Below are 19,087 nucleotides of genomic sequence, written 5' to 3' on the forward strand. Positions count from 1 at the left end.
CACCGCCCCGCCTCGGGGCGGCGGGCGGCGATGCGAGGCCCCGTGCGGCCCCTCGGGGAGGAAAACGCCGCTCCCCGCTGCTTTCCTCTCTGTCCGCACTCGAACCGGCCACAGCTCCRGGAATAAAATAATCATGATAATCATAAGCAACAATACAGCCTGTCCCCTTGCCGCACAGCAAAGGTGGCCGCTCCAGTCGTGCACACGCTGTTACTGGTCCCCACGGCTACAGGCTGCCTGCCCTCTCTGGGCCCACGAACCTCCTGCAGTCCACGCAAGTCTGGCCGATAAGTTGCCTTATTTACCTCCCTTGCCTCCGGAGCCCTTAACAGCCTCTCCCCTTCCTTCCCTGTGTCTTCTCTGCTGCTTGCACTGTTGTGGTTTGGCCAGAGCCAAAGGTCTCTGGGTGGTATCAAGTCTCCCACCCAGCCTGATTCCGAAATGCTTCAATCTGTCCCCTCATGAGTACCTGCTGCTGTTTCTGGGATGCAGTTGGAAGCGCTAACTCGTACTGCAGGATCCCAGCACTCCATTTTCCCAGGATATGGGTTTCAGGAGAGGTGCAGTTTTGTATTCAAGCTGGCCTAGCACCCCCACTGTGTTTCACTGATATTGAGATACCCCTAGAATCTGGAGCACAGTGACTTTGACGCTGAGATACTTAAGGGAAGCTAAAACTGCTTACTGCACTGACACTGGCTTCTTAGAGGCTCTGTCCTGGCTCTGCACTGTATCTCCAAGTAAGTCATAATGTTGTTTATTTTTTTCTTTCCTGGCTTATGCAGTGCTCTAATTCCTGACACACTGGGCATTAGGTGGTCGTGCTGAGGACACAGAAAGTGGGTACAAGGCTGCATGGAGAGGACCCAGCCCTGTGTGACTTCCATTAGTGCTGTGCAAGCAATTACACAGGGACATAGCTCCACTGACGCAGTTTTTCCCTTCCTTCTTCTTTGACACTGGCCTTTGCTGTAAAAATGCCCTGCTCCAGGTTTAAGCTTCTCTACGATTGTCTGCAGGCCTTTATTTAGCACAGAGAGGGTCAGGAAAAGATGACAGTCACCAACTGAAAGGTATTGATTTTTTTTTCTATATTGTGCCTTTCCGGTTTTGCTATTTCAACTCCCTAATTAGCCCAGAGTATTTCTGCACTGCGTATCCCTCTGCCTTTACCTTGGCTGCTCTTTCTGCTCCTAATCCAGAGACTGCTTTTCTCTCCCAGAAACTCTGATTATTGTTCTCTTCTACTGATGTAAAAGCTGAGTTTGTCTGGCACCTTTCAAGATCAGTGCTCGTTTTTGATCACTGAATTTGTCCAAAAAATAGCTTTGAACCAACATCTGTAGTTAATATGATGTTAAACCATGCCTAGGGAAAGGTCTTACATCAGCTCCTAATTCATGCAGCTTTTCTGGACAAGCTACTCCATACCTACCTACCAGTTTGCTAATTCAGGAGCAGCCAGTCCTGTATCCTCACCTCTATGGAGGCCTTTAAAAGAGCTTGGCAAAAGATTTCATGGCAGAGGTGCTGAAAGACTGGATATTTACACAATGAAACTTTATTTTCTGAGCTTCTGAAGACAGCCTTCATCCAGAATACCTAATTCCTTTAGATTCACTGGTTGGAAGTGGAATTTTGCTTTTCACCACGAAATATCAACTATTCAAAATTCTAAGGGAATTTTGAGTATCAGAAGCTTGAAAAAACAAGAAGGAACTTCGCTGGCAGTACTGAAGTGGAAGAGGTAAAAAAGCAAGAACTTCTTGCTCCCATAGGGACAAAGATCATCATCATCAGCTGTATGAGTGAAGAGAAATGCCCAGGCCAGCCTCAGACACAGACCTAAAAAAGCAATGGAATGTACGATCACCATCCTTGTCATAGTCAACAGTCACTTGGAGAGGGCCTCAGTCAACCCAGTCTAGCTTTTGGCTTAGCTCAGACTCAAAGCATGAGGTTGGACTACAGACCTCCRGAAGTCTCTTCTGAACTGAATCATTTTGTGATTCTAGATCATGGGTCAGATAGACTAAAACAAAACTGAAGAGGTGCTTGAAAAAAGAAAAAAAACAAAACTATGTACAAATCTTCCACAAAATGCTGTGATGCTAAAAATTTACACCATTTCAAAAAATGACTGTAAATGCTTAAGGACTCCCTCAGTGCAAAGAGATCATTTGCACATCTGAGTCTCTAAGCCACAAATCACTAAGCTCGGGAGCTAAGATCACGGGAAAATATGTGGTTTTATTTGTTCTTACATGATTAAGAATGGGATTGTATTGTGCTAGGTCATCTACAAAAACASAAAGTTAGATAGATATTTTCCTTAATCCTTCTTAAATTCATCTCCCAAAGTATAAAATAAAGCTTGCCATTAAATAGATCTTTTAACGCTATATTTCTGAAGCCATCTGACTGTATTGCCTTCACAGAACCACAGAATAGTTGAAATTGGAAAGGGCATCTGGAGATCTTCTGGTCTGRCCCCTTTGCTCAAAGCAGGGTCAGCTACAGCAGGTTGCTCACAATATTGCCCAGTGGAGTTCTGAATAACTCCAAGCACRAAGACTCCACAGCCTCTCTGGGAAACCTGCTCCAGTGTTCATCTGCCCTCACAGGGAAAAAGTATTTTCCTATATTCAGGTGGAATTTCYGCTGTTTCAGTTTGAGCCTGTGTTGAGCTGTTCTGAAGAATGCAAGAACACAACATCTCTAAGAGCTAATTCTGGTCATGACCTGATTTTACGAACTCATCTCCATGTTCTGTGACCCACAGAATAGCTCTAGAGTTGCTGGGTCTAGGGAACTAAAAAACAGAGCTGKTTGAAGAAGAGTAACTGGGATTTTGTGAAGGAGAGAAGACCTTCAGATTTCACACATACAAAAAACTGAGCTTAGTGGCTTCGTCAGCCTCTCTTCCTTGATCTGGATGGGCTCCTTAACCATGTTGTCAGTGGTCTGCAGGTTATTGGCTTGAGAAGCTCCATTTGAACTGCCCTGATGTTCTCCCTGCATCTCTCAGTAGATAAGGAGCAGCTCTGTCCTCCAGGTCTCTCTGTGGAGTTGGATATGACATTTTGCTGCTGCCCAAAGGACTGATGAGGTTTGACCTATCAAGAATCATTGAGAGTTATGTGTGTGACCCAAACTACCTTCTTAAAATACTACACACCACCATGTGTTAGCACCAGGATTAAGAGAAGCTCAAAAGCCAAAAAAAAAGGGAGATTCATATGTTACAGAGGAGACGGCACTGGAGCCTGTCTCCCTCAGTGTTCATCCCAGGCAATGAATCTGCCCTCTCTTGAAGAGATTGTGTGTCTGTCTAAGCCCTTCCAAGTGTGTCAATTCTCCATCCTTACTGGAAAACCTTTCTCTCAGGCCATACAATATGTTGAGTAAGGACTTTCTGCTGAATMTTTCCTGTACAAGTGCACACATTTGCCTGAGAAAGACATGACCTCCTTGTTYAGAGCYCACCSTGAAACTCCTGCTCTTTGCAATTGCAGAGAGCAAGCTGGGCCAAGAGGCAGCGCTAAGGAACTCCAAACCCCTCTGTGTAGGCACACTTCACCAAGCTATTTTTTAAGGAACATCTTTCAGATCCCTCTGCAAAGAATGAACAAATGAACCTCTGAATCTGAGAAGTGTTATGTGAGAGACAAACTATATGGCTGATAATTTGCCCTTGAAACTTTTGTCTTCTAAAATTTTTGACAATATGTTACACTAACTGAGAGCTCAGAAAGCAACCTACAAATTGTGCACCTGCCCTAAAACACCAAAGAGGAAGAGTGTAGCAAGAGAAACATGCATTAATGATTGAAGTGACCAGAAATCTTTTCTCCTGAAAGTTCAAACTCACTTAAACTCTACAGACATATAGCATAATATGCTGGCATACTTAGGATAGTAATGTTTTCTCAGAATGATACAGACTTTTCTTTCTGTTTCCCTTCAGCATAAAGGTCAGCACATTAGAATTTTTTTAAGACATCAGAAATCTTGTTCAACTCCCTYGTGCTTGGATAGAACAGAACGTAGCTATGTGTCATGGTCTTTTTGCAATCATATTTCCTGATAGTTCTCTCTCACCCTATCTCAGATCACARCTGGATGGCAAGTTTGAAATGTTGGCTATGACGCTTCTGCATTGCTTTTTAGCAATGGCTTCTAGCAGAGATCTCTGGTGCCAGCATTTCCGTTTCAAGCTTTTAGGGGTGGTTTCATTGCCTGACCACACAAAGCAGTACAGGACATCAGGTTAGCAGCTATTGCAACTCCAGAAGTGGCAGTGCCTAATTTGCAGGGCTGCATTCTGCTCTTCCTGAACTTAAGGGACATTTTTTATTCAGAGAAGCAAAAGGGAGAGGAATTATTCCTTGGAGTCCCAGGAGTCCCAGTGGCTCCCCTCTGTATTGTGGTCTCAGGCTAACTGGCTCTGGATCCAGTCAGACAGTGGGACTGGCACAAAAGTGATAAAGCACACCAGGAGAGTTGGCCATATCTCTGGAATGCTTAGATCCAGAACTGAAGAGCAATTTCAAACTGTCTAATCTCACATGGACTAACTGAAGTAGATTCTAACCTGACTAGTCAAATAATACTTCTCTCAGCATTGTCTCTCTGTCTCTCTGAGAGAAGAAAGCTTGGGAAGAGCCAAAGATGTCTTCTTTACTGACGAGCTCCAGTTCCAGTAGTTTGGCAGCAGACAGAGTAGCCTGAAACAGTGCCACTAATCCTCTCCACATTGCAGCTTAAATTTGGTGTGTTCATCTCTTCCCAGTTCTGTGGAGCCATCACCACAGAAAGAACTTCAAGCTGTCAAACATAAGCCACAGAGACCCTAGGTTTTGCATATGGAGGTGGCAGGATAGACACTAGGACCGCTCTTCAGAGGTGTGCTCCCTCTGGGAGAAGCAAACTCAGCTCTTTTACCTGAGCACTTAAGCCTATGTCTGCCTTCTGAGGGTGGTGAGGAAATCAGCAAAGCCAGCRTCTGCCTGGGGTAGACAAAATGAAGTGATGGCTTTGTTTAGCTAAAATCACAGCAAAAATCAGTCTGTTTGGCTGGAATCTAAGATCCACCCTACATGGTCTGCACAGTTACTCAAATCATGGACAGCCATCCTTTGCTGAGAGGCTGTTCTCAACACGGATTCAATTCCCTGCTGAACAGTGACGTCTTTCCAAGCAAAGAGGCATGTAGTTTGGCAGATATCTACTTCTCGTAAGTGCCTCTGTAGACCTGCTGGCCACCTCACAGTGTCCCTGTAAGGCAGGCAGTAAATGTATGTGTAATCAGAATAATGGGCCCTGCCTGGTTGGTTCTGGCCAGGTTGGGATGAGACTAAAAACATTTTGTTCATATCCCAGCTGTTACCACCGGAAGACTGGCAGGCTGATAGCCTAGAAACGACCTGGGTAGTAAGGAGCTCTGACCAAAACRGAATACTTGTCTTTGAAAAACACTCTATCTATTGGGCCGCAGAGCTTTAACAGCACGTGGTCAGGAGCCTACCTTGCAGACTTTCTCTCTTCAATAAGATGATGTTACTTGTCTCAAAACTGAGAAGTACAGAAAGGAAGGAAAATTATGCCACTACTGGCTGTCTGACTATTGAGTGGGTGTTTGACACTGATGTTGCTACACAGGTCCCCAGACATCATGTACAATAGCTGGATTATGTCACACACCATTCAAGCAAAGAAACAGGACAGAAAATTGCAATATCCCTATRTGACAGCCCTTGTCATCTTCATCACCCTCACAGCAAGAGGCTTCTGAATCAAGCTGGCAAACACATGAAATCAAGAGCAAAGSTGTTCTCTAGCAACTGTCTCAAAAGCAAAGAGCCTGTGGACTGAAATAACAGACCAAGCTTTAGAAGCAGTATTGCCAGTGCAATATTGGGAGGGTCTGCCAGAAAACTCAGCTTTGCAAGGGAGACCTGGTTTGTGTTAAAGGAAACAGCCTAGGCCAGCCTAACTCAGATGCTGTTTGCCCTTTTTAAGCCTGGTTTCAGCACCTGTAACTTTTCATATGCTTGTACAGCACTGCCAGCTGTAGATGCATCAGCCCTGAACTCCACATGTATCTGTTACATTTGGTTTTAGGCCACCTGAACTGAAGCTTAAGGGAAGCTTGAAATGACAGTCACAGTCATTTGCTTTGGAGAAACACCCTGGAAATGTGTTTGTTGGGCCACTTCACAAACACATCCAACAAGGATGACTTGGTGAGTTACCAACGAGCRGTCTTGGTGAGTTTTGTGCCCCCACATATCTGCCTAGGGTTTCAAGAAAGGCAGTCAGGACACTTTAAATTCCTTAGCACTATTCCTTACCTTACCTGTTGTCTACACTAGCTATGTCTCACCCCAGCAGCAGTGCTGGCACATGGGGAGGGTAGAAGCCATGTGGCAGAAAGTCCCAGTTTTCACTAGCATTTTCTGTGTAAGACCTCTGGGCAGTCCTGTCGAGCCAGTCCATGCTCTCTGAATTCCCACCTAACATGCAGCAACCCTGGCATGTTCATCTAGAATCTCTTTCCCTTGGCCTGTAGAACTTGTTTGCAGCTAAACCCTGCAGTTTTACAGGTGGCTTCTCTACACAGCAATGGCAGAGTCCAGAGAAGCCTGTTCCTGTAGAAGGAGGGGTGACAGAATCACAGAAGTGCAGAATCACAGAATCGATAAGGTTGGAAGGGACCTCTGGAGATCATCYAGTCCAAACTCCCTGCTCAAGCAGGTCACCTACAGCATRGTAGACAGCATTGCATCCAGGTGGGTTTTCAATATCTCCAGAGGAGACTCTACAACCTCGCTGGGCAGCCTGTTCCAGTGCTCTGTCACTCTCACAGGAAAGAAATTCCTCCTTGTATTCAGGTGGAACTTCCTGTGGTTCAGTTTGTGCCTGTTGCCTCTTGTCCTGTCTCATGGCACTACTGAAARTAGTTCAGCCCCATCCCCTTGACACCCTCCCTTCAGATACTTACAGGCATTGATGAGATCCCCCCTCAGCCTTCTCATCTCCAGGCTAAACAGTCCCAGCTCTCGCAGCCGTTCCTCATAGGGCAGATGCTCCAGTCCTTTCCTGAGAAGCAAGCACATCTTTGTCCCCTCTTCTGAGTCACATCAGAAAGCAAAAGGAGGAAAGAGGGAAAGCCTTCACCCCACTCAGTAAGCTGACTTGTGCACTGATCTAACAGCAGCAATGTTTTGCATAACGGTCACTGTCTTTCTCAGAGCATATGGTCACCTGCAGTTATGCATGCATATACACATCCTCCAGTGGCTGCCAGGCTTTGGTCAGCTGTAGCACTCCAGGCATACGCTCCTAACTCATCCTTCCAAACTCAGTGCCATAGGCTTGGGGTTTATCTTGTGTAGCTTAGCTGGTTTTGAACCAGTTAGTCAATTGTTTCCCTGAAACATAAAAATCTGCTATGGTGGGTCTGGTTGGCACCCATTTATGCTGCCCACCTGACAGTATCCACAGACTTAAGGATCTCTGCCAGCATTTCAGTGTTTCCTTTCCTGGTAACAGCCTTTTTGTCAGCCTTACCTATACTCTCAACTGAAAGGACAAGAGGACCAAGCTGCGTCTGGCTTCCAGGCTGCCTACAGACTACACCAAGGTTTTCTGGGTCACAGAGATGTTTAGGCTTTTCAGCTACAGCTGTGTGCTGTACTGAGGAGCACAGAGGTCATGGGTAACATGTGGCATCTACAGGAGTGCCAAAGGTGCTAGGGTGTCTGCCAGCAAAGCCAACAGAAAATAGTCAATGGCATCACTGTGGGGTTGGGAAGAAAGGATGGGACGGCCACTACGGAGGACTGAAGCAAGTGTTACATCTCAGCAGAAGAGAACACATTTACCCTGATGCTGTGAGAGGATGATACTCCCATAAATGGGAGCCTTCTTTTTAGTTAGAGAACTTGGGCCAGGCTCAGTGCAAGATTGTTCATCCTGAAGCTAGTTTTAGGCAATCTGTTTTGCAGTATAACCATTTCCAAGACATTTCCAGGGCTGGTCCAGCCAGGACAGAGGAAGGGGCAAGGAAAATCACCTTATTAACTGTGCACGCAGAGGGATTCTGGGCCTCCCTCTTGGTGACTTTGCCAGAGGGATAGAGATAGCAAGACCAGCCTGTGCTTGGCACATGAAACGTTCCTTGGCTTATGCAGAGCTGAACTGGTTGCAATGTGGCATGTGTTCTCCTGTCTGCCAGAGAAAGCAACCTCTTGTCCTGCTGACCAGGAAAGCAGGATTGACATGTATGCTATGATGAGAATAACAGGTTTGACTTACTGTTTTGCTCCAGCTATGGTTATCAAGTGCAGAGCTGCTTGGTCTCCATTCAGCACTCTTCAAATAATAGTGTAACTTGTTACCTTCTTCTTCTGTTTCTTGACCCTCCTTTTCACAGCTCTTGTACTTCTCTTTTTCTGTCCCAGTCACCTCCCAAATGAACAATTGCCTCTAGTTATTTTCTCCCAGTTGGTATCAGTTTTTCTAAACTTTTACCCAATTTGGTATTTCTGTCTTCTCCAGCTCCAGTCCCTTTGCTATTCTGTGTTGTTTTGATAAAGATTTGTCCAGATTTCCCTCGAGTTCCTTCATCTTGTTCAGAGCAAGGATTGGGAAAAAAAAAGCTTCATTTTTACTTTTAAAATATAAACCAAACCTAGATTGATCAGTCGTCTTGGAATATGGAGTGGGACTCCTTGCTTCTCAGGTAAGCTAGGTCTGAGATCTGCTAATCTGTTTCTGATAACAAGGGCCAGAGAAACTGACCATTTAGCATGAAACTAGAAGTAAAGCAATGAGACTTCTTGGAAGCCATTAGAATGAGGCTGGTATACATCAACTGCAAATCCAAACAGCTCAGTTACGTTTTCCTCCCATTATGTTCTATAAAGCTCTTGGGAGTGCACTTGTACACTTTTTGCAACCAGGAGGGGCTGCCCCTTCATTTGCACAGGACCCTGGAAGTGAATATCCTGCAAAAAGTCTGTTAAAGTCCCAGGATGAAGTAGGGTGGTTTGAGAAAGCTTTCTCTGGCTACTCTTTTTAAAACCAGGGAGGGTCCCTGAGGTAGTACAGAAAGGCAGGAGAGCTTCCCTCCCTCCCATAAATGTTACAATTCGCCCCATTAATCATTGGTACTATGAAGCCAGCTGCTCTGTAATTGGTTTTGCCTCAGGTCATAGGCAGCTTAATGGGGTGAAATCAGTTTTCATGAACTATCTGCCTGTTTCTGTGCATTGCCTGATCCCAAGGAGTGCAGGCAGAACAAGGCAGGCTGTAGAACCCAGATGTCTTGTGGGGGTGGTGGAGAGAACCATGAGGCACCGCCTGATTGCTTGTCCCTCTCTGGGCATCACCAGCACCAGCTCCTCCTGGGTAAGTAATTACCATCTCTGACAGTATTCCTGGCATTCGTGGAGTGATTCTGAAAGCATTGCCGGCTGCCTGCCATGGGCAGGAAATGCAGGACTTGGCTGGCTCAAGCCTTTATGGTGCAGATAGAGCTCGAAAATGAGGGCTGTGGGCTGTGTACACAGTGCTCTGGGTTGTCTGATCTCTAATCTGAGCTGGTTCCCGCACAGTTCAAGTGCAGAATTCACCAACATTCATTATCCTCCCTCAAACTCATCCACACCCAAGCTTCCCATAACCTCAGACTCCCCAAGGTGACAACCTGGTCAGAATTAAGATCCCGACATAGCTGGCTCTCTGAGTCTTCTTCTRCCTGCTGAACACCACTGGCCTCCTGCAGTCTCCGTGAACTTATTTGGGATGGAGGTTGCCTTTGTATAAGACCTTTCACAATGAGATTTTGTGTTGGGCTGAAAGCTCCAGTGTTTCAAATGAAACAGCACATACAAGTCAGTTATAAGATGAAGCTGTAGCAAAGTCTGCAGATCAGCAGTGGAGCCAGAGACAACTGCATGATTCAGGAAGGCTAACAGAGCCAGATGCATGCTGACACATAATCACATGAATTCATTACTGCAATTACAGAACAGGAGGTATCTATTAAGTTCCACTGTAATTGGATTATGTGAAATGACGGAATGGAGGGAGAGCTCACAGAGGCCTGTGGAGCAACTTCTCCTCACAGTTTGGGCCTAGTGTGGCAGATAAAATTCTCTATCCAATGACCAAGCACACTGAGGTAAGTTTGCTCTTCAGGATTGTGTTTTCATATAYATCCCACACATTGGTACCATACAGACTGGAAACACTACGGTGTTTGCAGCAGAGGATGTGATTACAAGGTCAGAAGTGCAGAGTTTGAGGTTGCTGGACACTAACATGCTTTGAATTTGATAAATTTGTGCTTTATCAGTAAATCTGCCTACATCGAGCTGTGCAMCTCAACTACTGCGCACCTTTCTGTGCCACGTGCCTTGATTCCTTACTTTCAGCTCTCTCCCAGGCTTCCTCCACATGCCTCTACCAAGCCCACGAACAGCATCAAAGCCTGCTACAGCTCTACCCACCCTTGTCCAGTGTAACTGGACATTTGAGCTGTATGTGCTTAAATGATAGGAAATTCACCATATCTGCTGACATTAYGCTCAGGAAATGAATCTCAAAGAAAACGGGGCATTTTAGACATGAAATGTGCCTTATATTTTATAGTAAGAACACTACTAAAGAGAAAACAGTTAGTTGGTATCACATCATGGTCCCATTACGGTTGTTTGGCATTTCCTTTCTAAACCAGTCCTACAAAGATGGTTAGCAGTTTTCTTTCCACAAACCCCTCCAACAAAAGATTTTTTTGACTTAAATAATTTCCAATTTTAATGCAAGAAACCTGCTTCAACTTTCCTTGTTCTGAGAAATGTGCAATTTCCCTCAAATTCTCCTCTGCAGACAGAAGATGCAGAGATGGCTTTTTCCAGACCACTGTGGACATCTGCAGGACTTTCACACATCGGCTGCCGTCTGAATTGTCCTCTGTCAGGGTGGACCTTAATACCCAGTTGTTTTCTATGAAGTTTTGATTGCTGTCCAGAGGCTCCTAGACAAAGACAAGCTGAGCTCATGTTTTCTGATGAGCAAGTACAGCCATTGCAATAGATTTTACTGCTCAGCCAAGGGGAGAGAGCTGTAGACTGAGTCTCCTGAAAAGCTGAGTTGGCATGAGTATAGATAAAAGTTGTGCTTTGTTGTGTTTCAGTGCACTAGAGCTCATCCTTGGCCAGCTTCTCCCTGACATCTTGTATGGCTTCAAACAAAAGGACACTTGARGGCACAGTTGGGGTCAGGTGGAGGAGCAGGAGGGCTGGCATTAAGGGGTGCCCATACCCAGTGCACTGCTGACAGCTCTGCAGTATTGATACTGAGGGCCAGTGTAAAGGGGTAATAAAACCAGACCATCAGCAAAGGATGGCCAGGAAAAGATAGTATTTTTTTGGAACAGATGCTGGAAAAGGATAATTGAGCACAAAATCTGCATATTTGCAGGATGCATTACAAGCGGGAGAGCTTGGGAAAGAAAAATGCGTTTCCATATTGGACCGTTTACACACACAAGAAACCTCTAAGATGCAGGGGAAGGCAGCTAGGTTAAACCCATTAGCCATTTTGGTTTTGGATTCAGGCAACACTCCAGGGGGAAGGCTGCTATACTCTGTGTGGCTCTGGAAGAAAAAGATGGTAATTCTTACTGTGCCACAGCTCTCCTAAGAGCATCACCTCACGCCACAGGACAGCAAGCAGTTGCCCTCAAGGAAGAGTCCCAACAGGACATATAGTTCACCCCAGCTCCTGTTTTCATCAGCCTTGCCCACTTCCTCCCTGGCATCTATAAGGCTGGCACACACAAAAGCATGCAGGGCTTGAGCGGACGACTTCAGAGACTGCAGTGCTGCTCCCTCAGGAATACACGCGCGTGCGAGAGCTGGAATAACGATGAAGCGGAGGTGGATAGTAAGCAACGATGCGCTCGCACTCCCAGCGTAACTCTCTGCTACCCACTGCCCCAGTGCTGCTCCTCCTCCTGCTCAGGATCATCGTTACTCTCAGACTTCGCTGAGCAGAGGTTCTACAAACGCGACTGTTTGCAGTGCAGCGACAGGCATTGCATGGTTGTTTTGGACCAGATACGAGGGGCTATTTGCAGTCTGCTCTCTCCTTTCTACCTTCCATCGGAAGGCTGAGGACCTTAGAGGTTTCTGTAAGTCCAGTAATGACTCCYGTCTACGACAGCTACACAGCTGGAAGAGCTCTGGTTTCTTGTGCTCTTGCCAGTGYGATACCTCCACACGGCGTCATGTGCAACCACGCAAAAAGCTCCTCCGGGCTGGGGCTGGCGGCTGCTCGGCCTGCGCTGCTGCGCTCCGAGGGGGCAGGCTGCGGCCTTCCCCCCGCAAGGGGATGTGACTCAGAACAGCACAGCTCACCGTCACGGAGCCATCTCGTGACTTTGTACCGAACCAGGCACCGACAGGGTTTTCGGGAAGCTTCCGGAGCGCGCCGCCCGCCCGCCACGTCGCGGGGGCGCCAAGGCTGTCCCTCCTCGGCAGCCGTACCGGGGGAGAGGCGGAAGTGGGGCGGTGCGGGCGGAAGTAGGGCGGCACCGGCGGCGGAAGCGGGGCGGCGGAAGCGGAAGTGGGGCGGCGGCGGCGCGGCGGTTGTGGCCGGCGGCATGTTCCGCATCGAGGGGCTGGGGCCCAAGGTGGACCCGGAGGAGCTGAAGCGGAAGATGCGCCGCGATGTGCTCACCTCCGTCCGCAACTTCCTCATCTACGTCGCGCTGCTGCGGATCAGTGAGTGCGGGCCGGGCCGGGCCGGGCCGCGGCGGGCTCTGGCGGGGGTCGCTGGCGGGAGAGCGGCCTGGCGGCAGCGCGGCCCCGCGTTGCGGCCTGCGGTCGCCAGCACTTCGGAGCCGGCAGGGCTCGCGGAGTCCGAGGAGCCGCGCTGGAGCTAACAGCCGCGCTCTGCACCCTAGCGTGCCACGCAGAAAGGGGGCTGTTTGCTCCAGGGGTCGTGCAGGTGCAGCGCGCTGCGTCAGAGGCTTGCAACTTCCCCTTCGGGATGCAAACAAAGTCGTGATTTTTGGTCATTGTATGCCAGCCTGGAAGCATACCTGAGCTTCCTTTGAATCTTGGCTGCCTCACGTGTTAAAACAATGATGGCAGAGGGGAAAGGGGCAAGTGGTAGGAGCTTATCTGGAGTCTGAATATTTTACATTTCATGTAGATGTGTTGCGGTTTTGTTGGTCACTCACTGAAAACTCTTATGTTCAGTTGAACTAAAATCTGCTGTTTTGCTTTCTCTTTTCAGCTCCATTCATCTTGAAGAAGCTGGACAGTATATGATCACTCAAGAGCTGCAAGGAAGATTCAGCGTATGCAAACATGGACTCTGGCTGCTTTTCCCTGTTCATTAATTAATCATGGTGCCAAAGGCAGGCGTCCTGTGCTAAATGGATCTAAAAACTTTCATTTAAGCATATCTGACTTGAGAACGGTAGGCTAGCTGGGAGAATGAAGAAGGTGCCTGTCTTCCCTGCAGGTGTCTTCTGTCACACAATACTTCTAATATCTGCAAACAGTGATTTATGGTAGTATGTTTCTTGTACTGTTAAGAAAAAAGTCCATCTCTGTTTTGTGTTAAGTGCAAGCAAGTTATTCTGTTATGCAGCTATCTCTAAATTGCTGCATGCTATTGCTGTAAACCTTTTTCAACCGGTCTGAGCGGGGAAAAAAAAATTGTTGTTAATCAATCCAATTCACAAGCATTTTGATTTGAAATAAATGGAAGAGCACTTCTGTCATTCAAAGAACAGCTCTGGTAGTGATTTGTTTTTAATAATCATAAGTTAAAGTAGAGGTCCTTTGGGATATTATTTCTCTGGCTCCTTTCTTAAGTGCTGTTGCTCCCCACCTTTAAAACCAACCTGTGTATAGCGAAAGTGAAGGGGAGTGAGAAGAACTGTGTTTACCAGGTTGTGAAGTTTGTAATAACTCACAGCTGTGAGACTTATAGTCAAGTATAAGAGAAATGAAAGGGGTAAGGGTGGCCCAGCTTCATCTGGCAGGCCTGTGACAGTTTCCCACTCATTGAGAAACTTGTCGATACTGAATTCATGCAAAGTAAAGCATGAATGAGATGCTATTACTTGAGTAAACTGAGCTATTAACTGAGTTTAAGTCACAGTAGACTTTTTTTAGTGGCCAGAGGCAACAACAGGTAGTATGTGCAGTGTTGTGCCATATCGTGTATCCAGTTCTGTTTATCAGGCCAAATTGTTGTATTCTAGAATGTTGTGGGGGAGGAATTGTTGCTTTAATAACTCATAGGTTGCCTGTAATAGTCTTAGCTTGTTCTGTTATTTTTATTTTTGAAATGGCAGCTATTTTTTAGAGAAACAACACCTTGCTTTGTGAAGAGGATTGTGATTGTTGAGTGTAGTGCACTAGCGTTTATGCTTGCTATAGTGTGCCGGGGTTTGAGAAGAACCCAGACTGAGCTGCCGCGGCAGGAGCTGCTTTGTCAGCCATTTTGAGGATGTTACTCAGTTTGCCTAAGTTTGAGAAGATTCATTTAGGATTTGAGCCAATGTCTGTGCATCAACAGCACATCAGATTCACATAGAGCTTTTAGAAAGTTTTGAAACGTACTTAATTCCTTTAATTCACTCTCATGGTCTTAGGGGAGTGGCATCTCTAGCAAAGGCACTGCTTGCTGTCATGTTTTAGACTTTCGCTGATATGAAAGAAGAGCTTGAATCTATTTCTTTCCTTGTTTCCTTGGTTGAGCAGTGCACCTTAGTGAAATATTTGTTCTGCTTGCCCAAATCCTGCTGACTCAGTCTTCTGTGAAAAGGGAGGGGGAAGGATTGTTAAGTTAGTTAAGGCAGAAAGGACAGACTTCTGGTTGGAATCAGGAGAGGTTAAGCATAATGGAGATCTGACCGTTGGAGCCTTCGCTTGGTCCCATTTTGGCCTATGCTTGAGGCATCCTGTAGCAAATAGTTCTTAAATCATGTATGAGTCTGTGGCTGGGAGAGAGGCAGATTCAGGAAAAGCAGTGATACTGGGGCCTGTATGTTGCCTCTTAGCTTCAGGCCTAAGGTTTTATAAAAAGGGGCCTTGGTCCCCATCCCCAAGGCAAGTAGCAGTTCATGAATGTTCACGAGCAGTTTATGAATGGCAGGCTTGGTAACTGGGTATTAGTTTGGTAGCAGAACCAAGCAATTTGGCAACTTCTTACCATAGCTGACACATGGGCCCAGAGCTCTGGCTGTCCACTGCAGTCAGAGGAAGCAACTCAACCTTGTTTAGTTCTCTGGGTTTTGTTGAGAAATGAAAGCAAGGATATCACCGAATTCTATTACTTGAATAGCTTTGTAAAATGGAACAATCTAGAGGCACAATTCAATGAGCTATTGGATAATTTTATCCAGTTCACAAGTGAATGTAGCAGGTAACTGCACTGGAATGACAACGTTGACTGTGGAAGTACCTGTGAGACTTCAAAGAGCTTGGTTCTGCCAGTGCCAGCCAGAATCCTCAGACATGCTATATTCTCCCCAGCTGTAGAGAATGGGACACAGCTATCCCTTTTGGTCTTCCACCTTTGGGCAGGGTAAGAGGTGGGGCAGCAGAGTCCTCAGGAAGTAGAGTGTTATAAGGGTTTCTAGTAAGTCAGTTCTGCTTTACTAGTTCCTCCTTACATCCATGTATGTGGCACCCATTTTTATTCACTTGCAAGAATCTTTTCAGGCTTAACACAGCTGACTCACGAGCAGTTCTGTCTACTTCTGATTCTGGTGAAAACCTGCTTTCTTGGGAGTGGGTTGGAACTGGCTGTTAGGGAACCATTAAAGGCTGTGTTCTTGGAAAATCGCTCTTAGGGAGATGAGAGATAAAGCCATCTCCTCATTAAAATGAGAAAATAATTTGGTATTTTTCCTGTAACTTTGTGGCTTTCTGGAATCACTGATATGCCAGGCAATTGCCTTATTCAACCCTATGCTGTGAGGAGTGAGATGTGGGGTCAGACAGTGTCTCAGCAGACTGCAGTTTGCTGAAGACTTCAGTTTTTGTCTCTTCTTTTCTCTGGCCTGTCCTAGTGAAGGATAGGGTGTGCTGCTTTGGTGTGATTTCAGTCCCTGGAGAAACAGCTGCTTACCTTCTAAGCAGAAGCAGAGTACCTGTTTCAGGCGTAGTGTCTGGATGGTAAGACTTAAACAAGTAGCGGCAAGAGAGTGTTATGGTAAATTTCTGGTGAAGCTCAGAGCCCAGGTTGTCCTATAGGAAGTTCTTTTCAGTGACTTTATGACTGTGTGCAGCAGGAGGAAAACACCTTTCCTTCACAGTGTAGGGTATTGCTAACTTCATTTTTTTTGGTGCTCTGCCTTAGTGACCTCCATCATCCACCTGTGATGCAATTCCTAGTGCTGCAGATATTTACATTCAACTTAACTGTTAGGTATCTCTGGAAGATCGGTACCGAGTCCTCATCTGTTTGACTGCAGTTATGATGATGCTGTCCATACAGGCAAATTGCAGCTTGTATCTTTAGTTAAATGACATAAGATTGAAAGCAAAAACCAGGTTCTCAAGTTTAAAGCATATCAGCATGTCATGTCTTTGCACTCATGCTCCTCAGAGTAGCTATTTCAGTGTCAACATTTTCTAAAGTAATGTGTGCTTCATCTCATCTTAATACTTTTGGGCTTAAAAATACAGAAGTTGCTTGTGGTTTGTCAGCACTATCCAAACTTCAGTTGTAAGGTCTTAGGTTTGGATCTCCTACTCATCTTACATGGGATCTGTTTTACTAAGGTGGCAGATCCTTTTCCCAGTGTGAGATTGTTCCCTAATTCCTTCCCCAAACCCTCTTTCATATTGTCCTGCTGGGCAGCTCAGTGACTTCTCCACCATGCTAAGATGCTCAGAGGTATTATAACTCTAACAAAGGGGAAAAGCATGAGCCTTGCTAAAACTTCAGGGGAAAGAGCATGCAGTATCTTGAGAAAGAGGTTGTTAAATYATAAAAGCACTGAAGATGGCAGCCACCTGAGCTGAGGTAAATTCCCAGAGCTACCAGGAGAAGCAGAGCAGCCTACGGTAGTGCTGTTACTGCTGTTTAAAATCAGTGGCTTCTGAAGCACTGGGGTGAATGTTTGCATCTTCCACCTTCCAAGATGTTTTTGGATGGGAAGTGGTATTACTCTCTTGCCCCAACCTGCTCACCATGTGACCATGCTCTTCTTACCTACAGTGTTACTCAAGGGGCATAGTTTCTGTGGGGCCTGCTCTGGTTAACACTTCTGGAAGTCTAGCGTATATGATCACATCACTGTGTTCAAAAAGCTGCTTTGTCACGGCTATCTATTGCCTGTCCATACAGTGCTCCCCAGTGTACAGCATACTCAGGACCTTGCAATCCTGAGGCAGGTTCTAACCTCGAAGCAACTTACCAGAGGACAGGGGAAGGAGGTAGGATATCCACAGCTTCCTGACAGAGCAGGGAATTCATTAGCTACTGAAGGATGAGGTTGAGCACCCCTGAACTCTCTCCCTGTTTCATCCATAAGACTGAAGAGTCTCATCTGCAAAACTGCTGTGATGTATAAGAACTGAAAAGCAGTACAGCTTTTCTTTGGATCTATGTTAAATACAGCATAACCTTCAAGTTCACAGCCTTGTCATTATGCTAATGAAGGCTGACATGGATATGCTAGTATGAGATATGAATTGCTTTTGGTGAAAAATACTGTTGAAAAGCAGAAGTAAATCACTGTAAGGTGCATGCAGTACAATATGCAGTGATAACGTATAGTTACTTCCTAATGTGAAACAGATGACTTCATCTTCCAGCCAGTTAAGGTTCTCATACCCTTCCTCTCTTGCATTAAAGGCATTTTAGTAACTACTTTTTTTCTCCTATAGAGAGAACCACATTGTCAGTCGTTCAGCTAGACTGAGATGGACTAAGCCCTGTGTCTTAATGTATAGCATTTGCTCCCTTTATATATTTGAAATTCTCAAAGGACGTCCACTCTCACCCCTATGTCCTTCCAGTGTCACCACAGAGACTCCAATTGTTATCTATGACCCTGTAATAAAATGAAGGTTAAAGAAGTTCAAGCATGGTGTGAATCCCTCAAGCTGAAAAGACAGGTCCTAAAACCCTTTCCAAAGCAGTACAGGTATTCATTGCTGAAAGTGGTTGTTAAGCCTACCATTCTGAGAAGGTTTTGCTGTTGCTTACAGTATACGATGTTTCTTTTGCTGTTTGGGTAAGCTATCAATAGTGCTAACCATTCGTATGTGGCTGTAATTCATGAATACACATATGTATATTTGAATTAACTATCCGTGGATTAACAATACACTTGGATTGGGATTTCCTTTCTTCCTCATGCCTCTTCCCCTTGCTTGGTTGTCCAGTGTTTTGGCAACTTATTCTGTAATTTGGATGCAACAAACTTGTACTTCATCAGTGTGCTTCTGGCTTTTTTGCAGTTCTGCAGAATCCACATATTTTATAATCAACACAAGCAAACCAGCAACTTTATCAGATAACCCTCAGTACTGTAGGACAAATGCTGCCCAGAACTGCCAATATACACAGCGAGCAACCAATTTCAGGGGTTGTTGCATATTCCTGATTTACCGGATTTGGTCCTGTTCCCTTTGCAGCAGAGCAGAGGTCATGAAGGACTTGTGCTTTTCTTGCTTTACTGTATCACCTTTACCTACCAGTTTATTTATTAGCACCACTGTTTCTTTGTTTTTAGATCACATCTGCTCATTTTTAATTCTGCCAGTCTTGGATTTTTTCCCACTTTGAACGGAAGCATGTTGTGGACCAGATGTACCACCAGAGGGCGTTAAGTCTTTCCCAGAAGACAATTTTTAGTTCTCTTTTGTATTATTATTATTTTTTTTTAACCTCAGAACAATGCTACTTCGCATTTCTGCCCTTTGGAAGACGTAACCCAGAAGACATAACCCAACAAGTACTGCAGCTGGGCTGCACAGCCTTTGCCAATCCTGGGTACAACAGGTGCAGCATCTCTATAAACTGAATTTCCACGGGGAGC

The 19,087-nt window shown here is 45.7% G+C and overlaps 1 protein-coding gene and 1 long non-coding RNA gene across 2 annotated transcripts; one reads left to right on the forward strand and one right to left on the reverse strand.

Annotated features, from left to right (window-relative positions):
• Positions 1-10,626: 10,626 nt before the first annotated feature.
• LOC146597431 (uncharacterized) lies at positions 10,627-12,567 on the reverse strand. The gene is made up of 2 exons (XR_014895508.1): positions 11,694-12,567; positions 10,627-11,044 (listed from the first exon to the last, which is right to left on the reverse strand). It is a non-coding gene; the product is annotated as an uncharacterized LOC146597431 (long non-coding RNA).
• Positions 12,568-12,615: 48 nt separating this feature from the next.
• Positions 12,616-13,813, forward strand: TOMM5 (translocase of outer mitochondrial membrane 5). Its single transcript, XM_085302148.1, has 2 exons — positions 12,616-12,794; positions 13,312-13,813. The coding sequence occupies exons 1-2, from the start codon at positions 12,674-12,676 to the stop codon at positions 13,344-13,346; spliced, it is 156 nt and encodes a 51-aa protein (XP_085158274.1). The 5' UTR covers positions 12,616-12,673; the 3' UTR covers positions 13,347-13,813.
• The last annotated feature ends 5,274 nt before the right edge of the window (positions 13,814-19,087 follow it).

This window comes from Rhea americana, unplaced genomic scaffold, assembly GCF_003343005.1.
Source record: "Rhea americana isolate MKP2758 unplaced genomic scaffold, rheAme1 scaffold_186, whole genome shotgun sequence".
Lineage (NCBI taxonomy): Eukaryota > Metazoa > Chordata > Aves > Rheiformes > Rheidae > Rhea > Rhea americana.

Excerpts from the sequence above, each read along its gene's own strand:
- TOMM5 (XM_085302148.1), top strand. The coding sequence starts at position 12,674 with ATGTTCCGCATCGAGGGGCTGGGGCCCAAGGTGGACCCGGAGGAGCTG. Across the intron at positions 12,795-13,311 it reads CGTCGCGCTGCTGCGGATCA|CTCCATTCATCTTGAAGAAG; the intron begins GTGAGTGCGGGC and ends TTCTCTTTTCAG.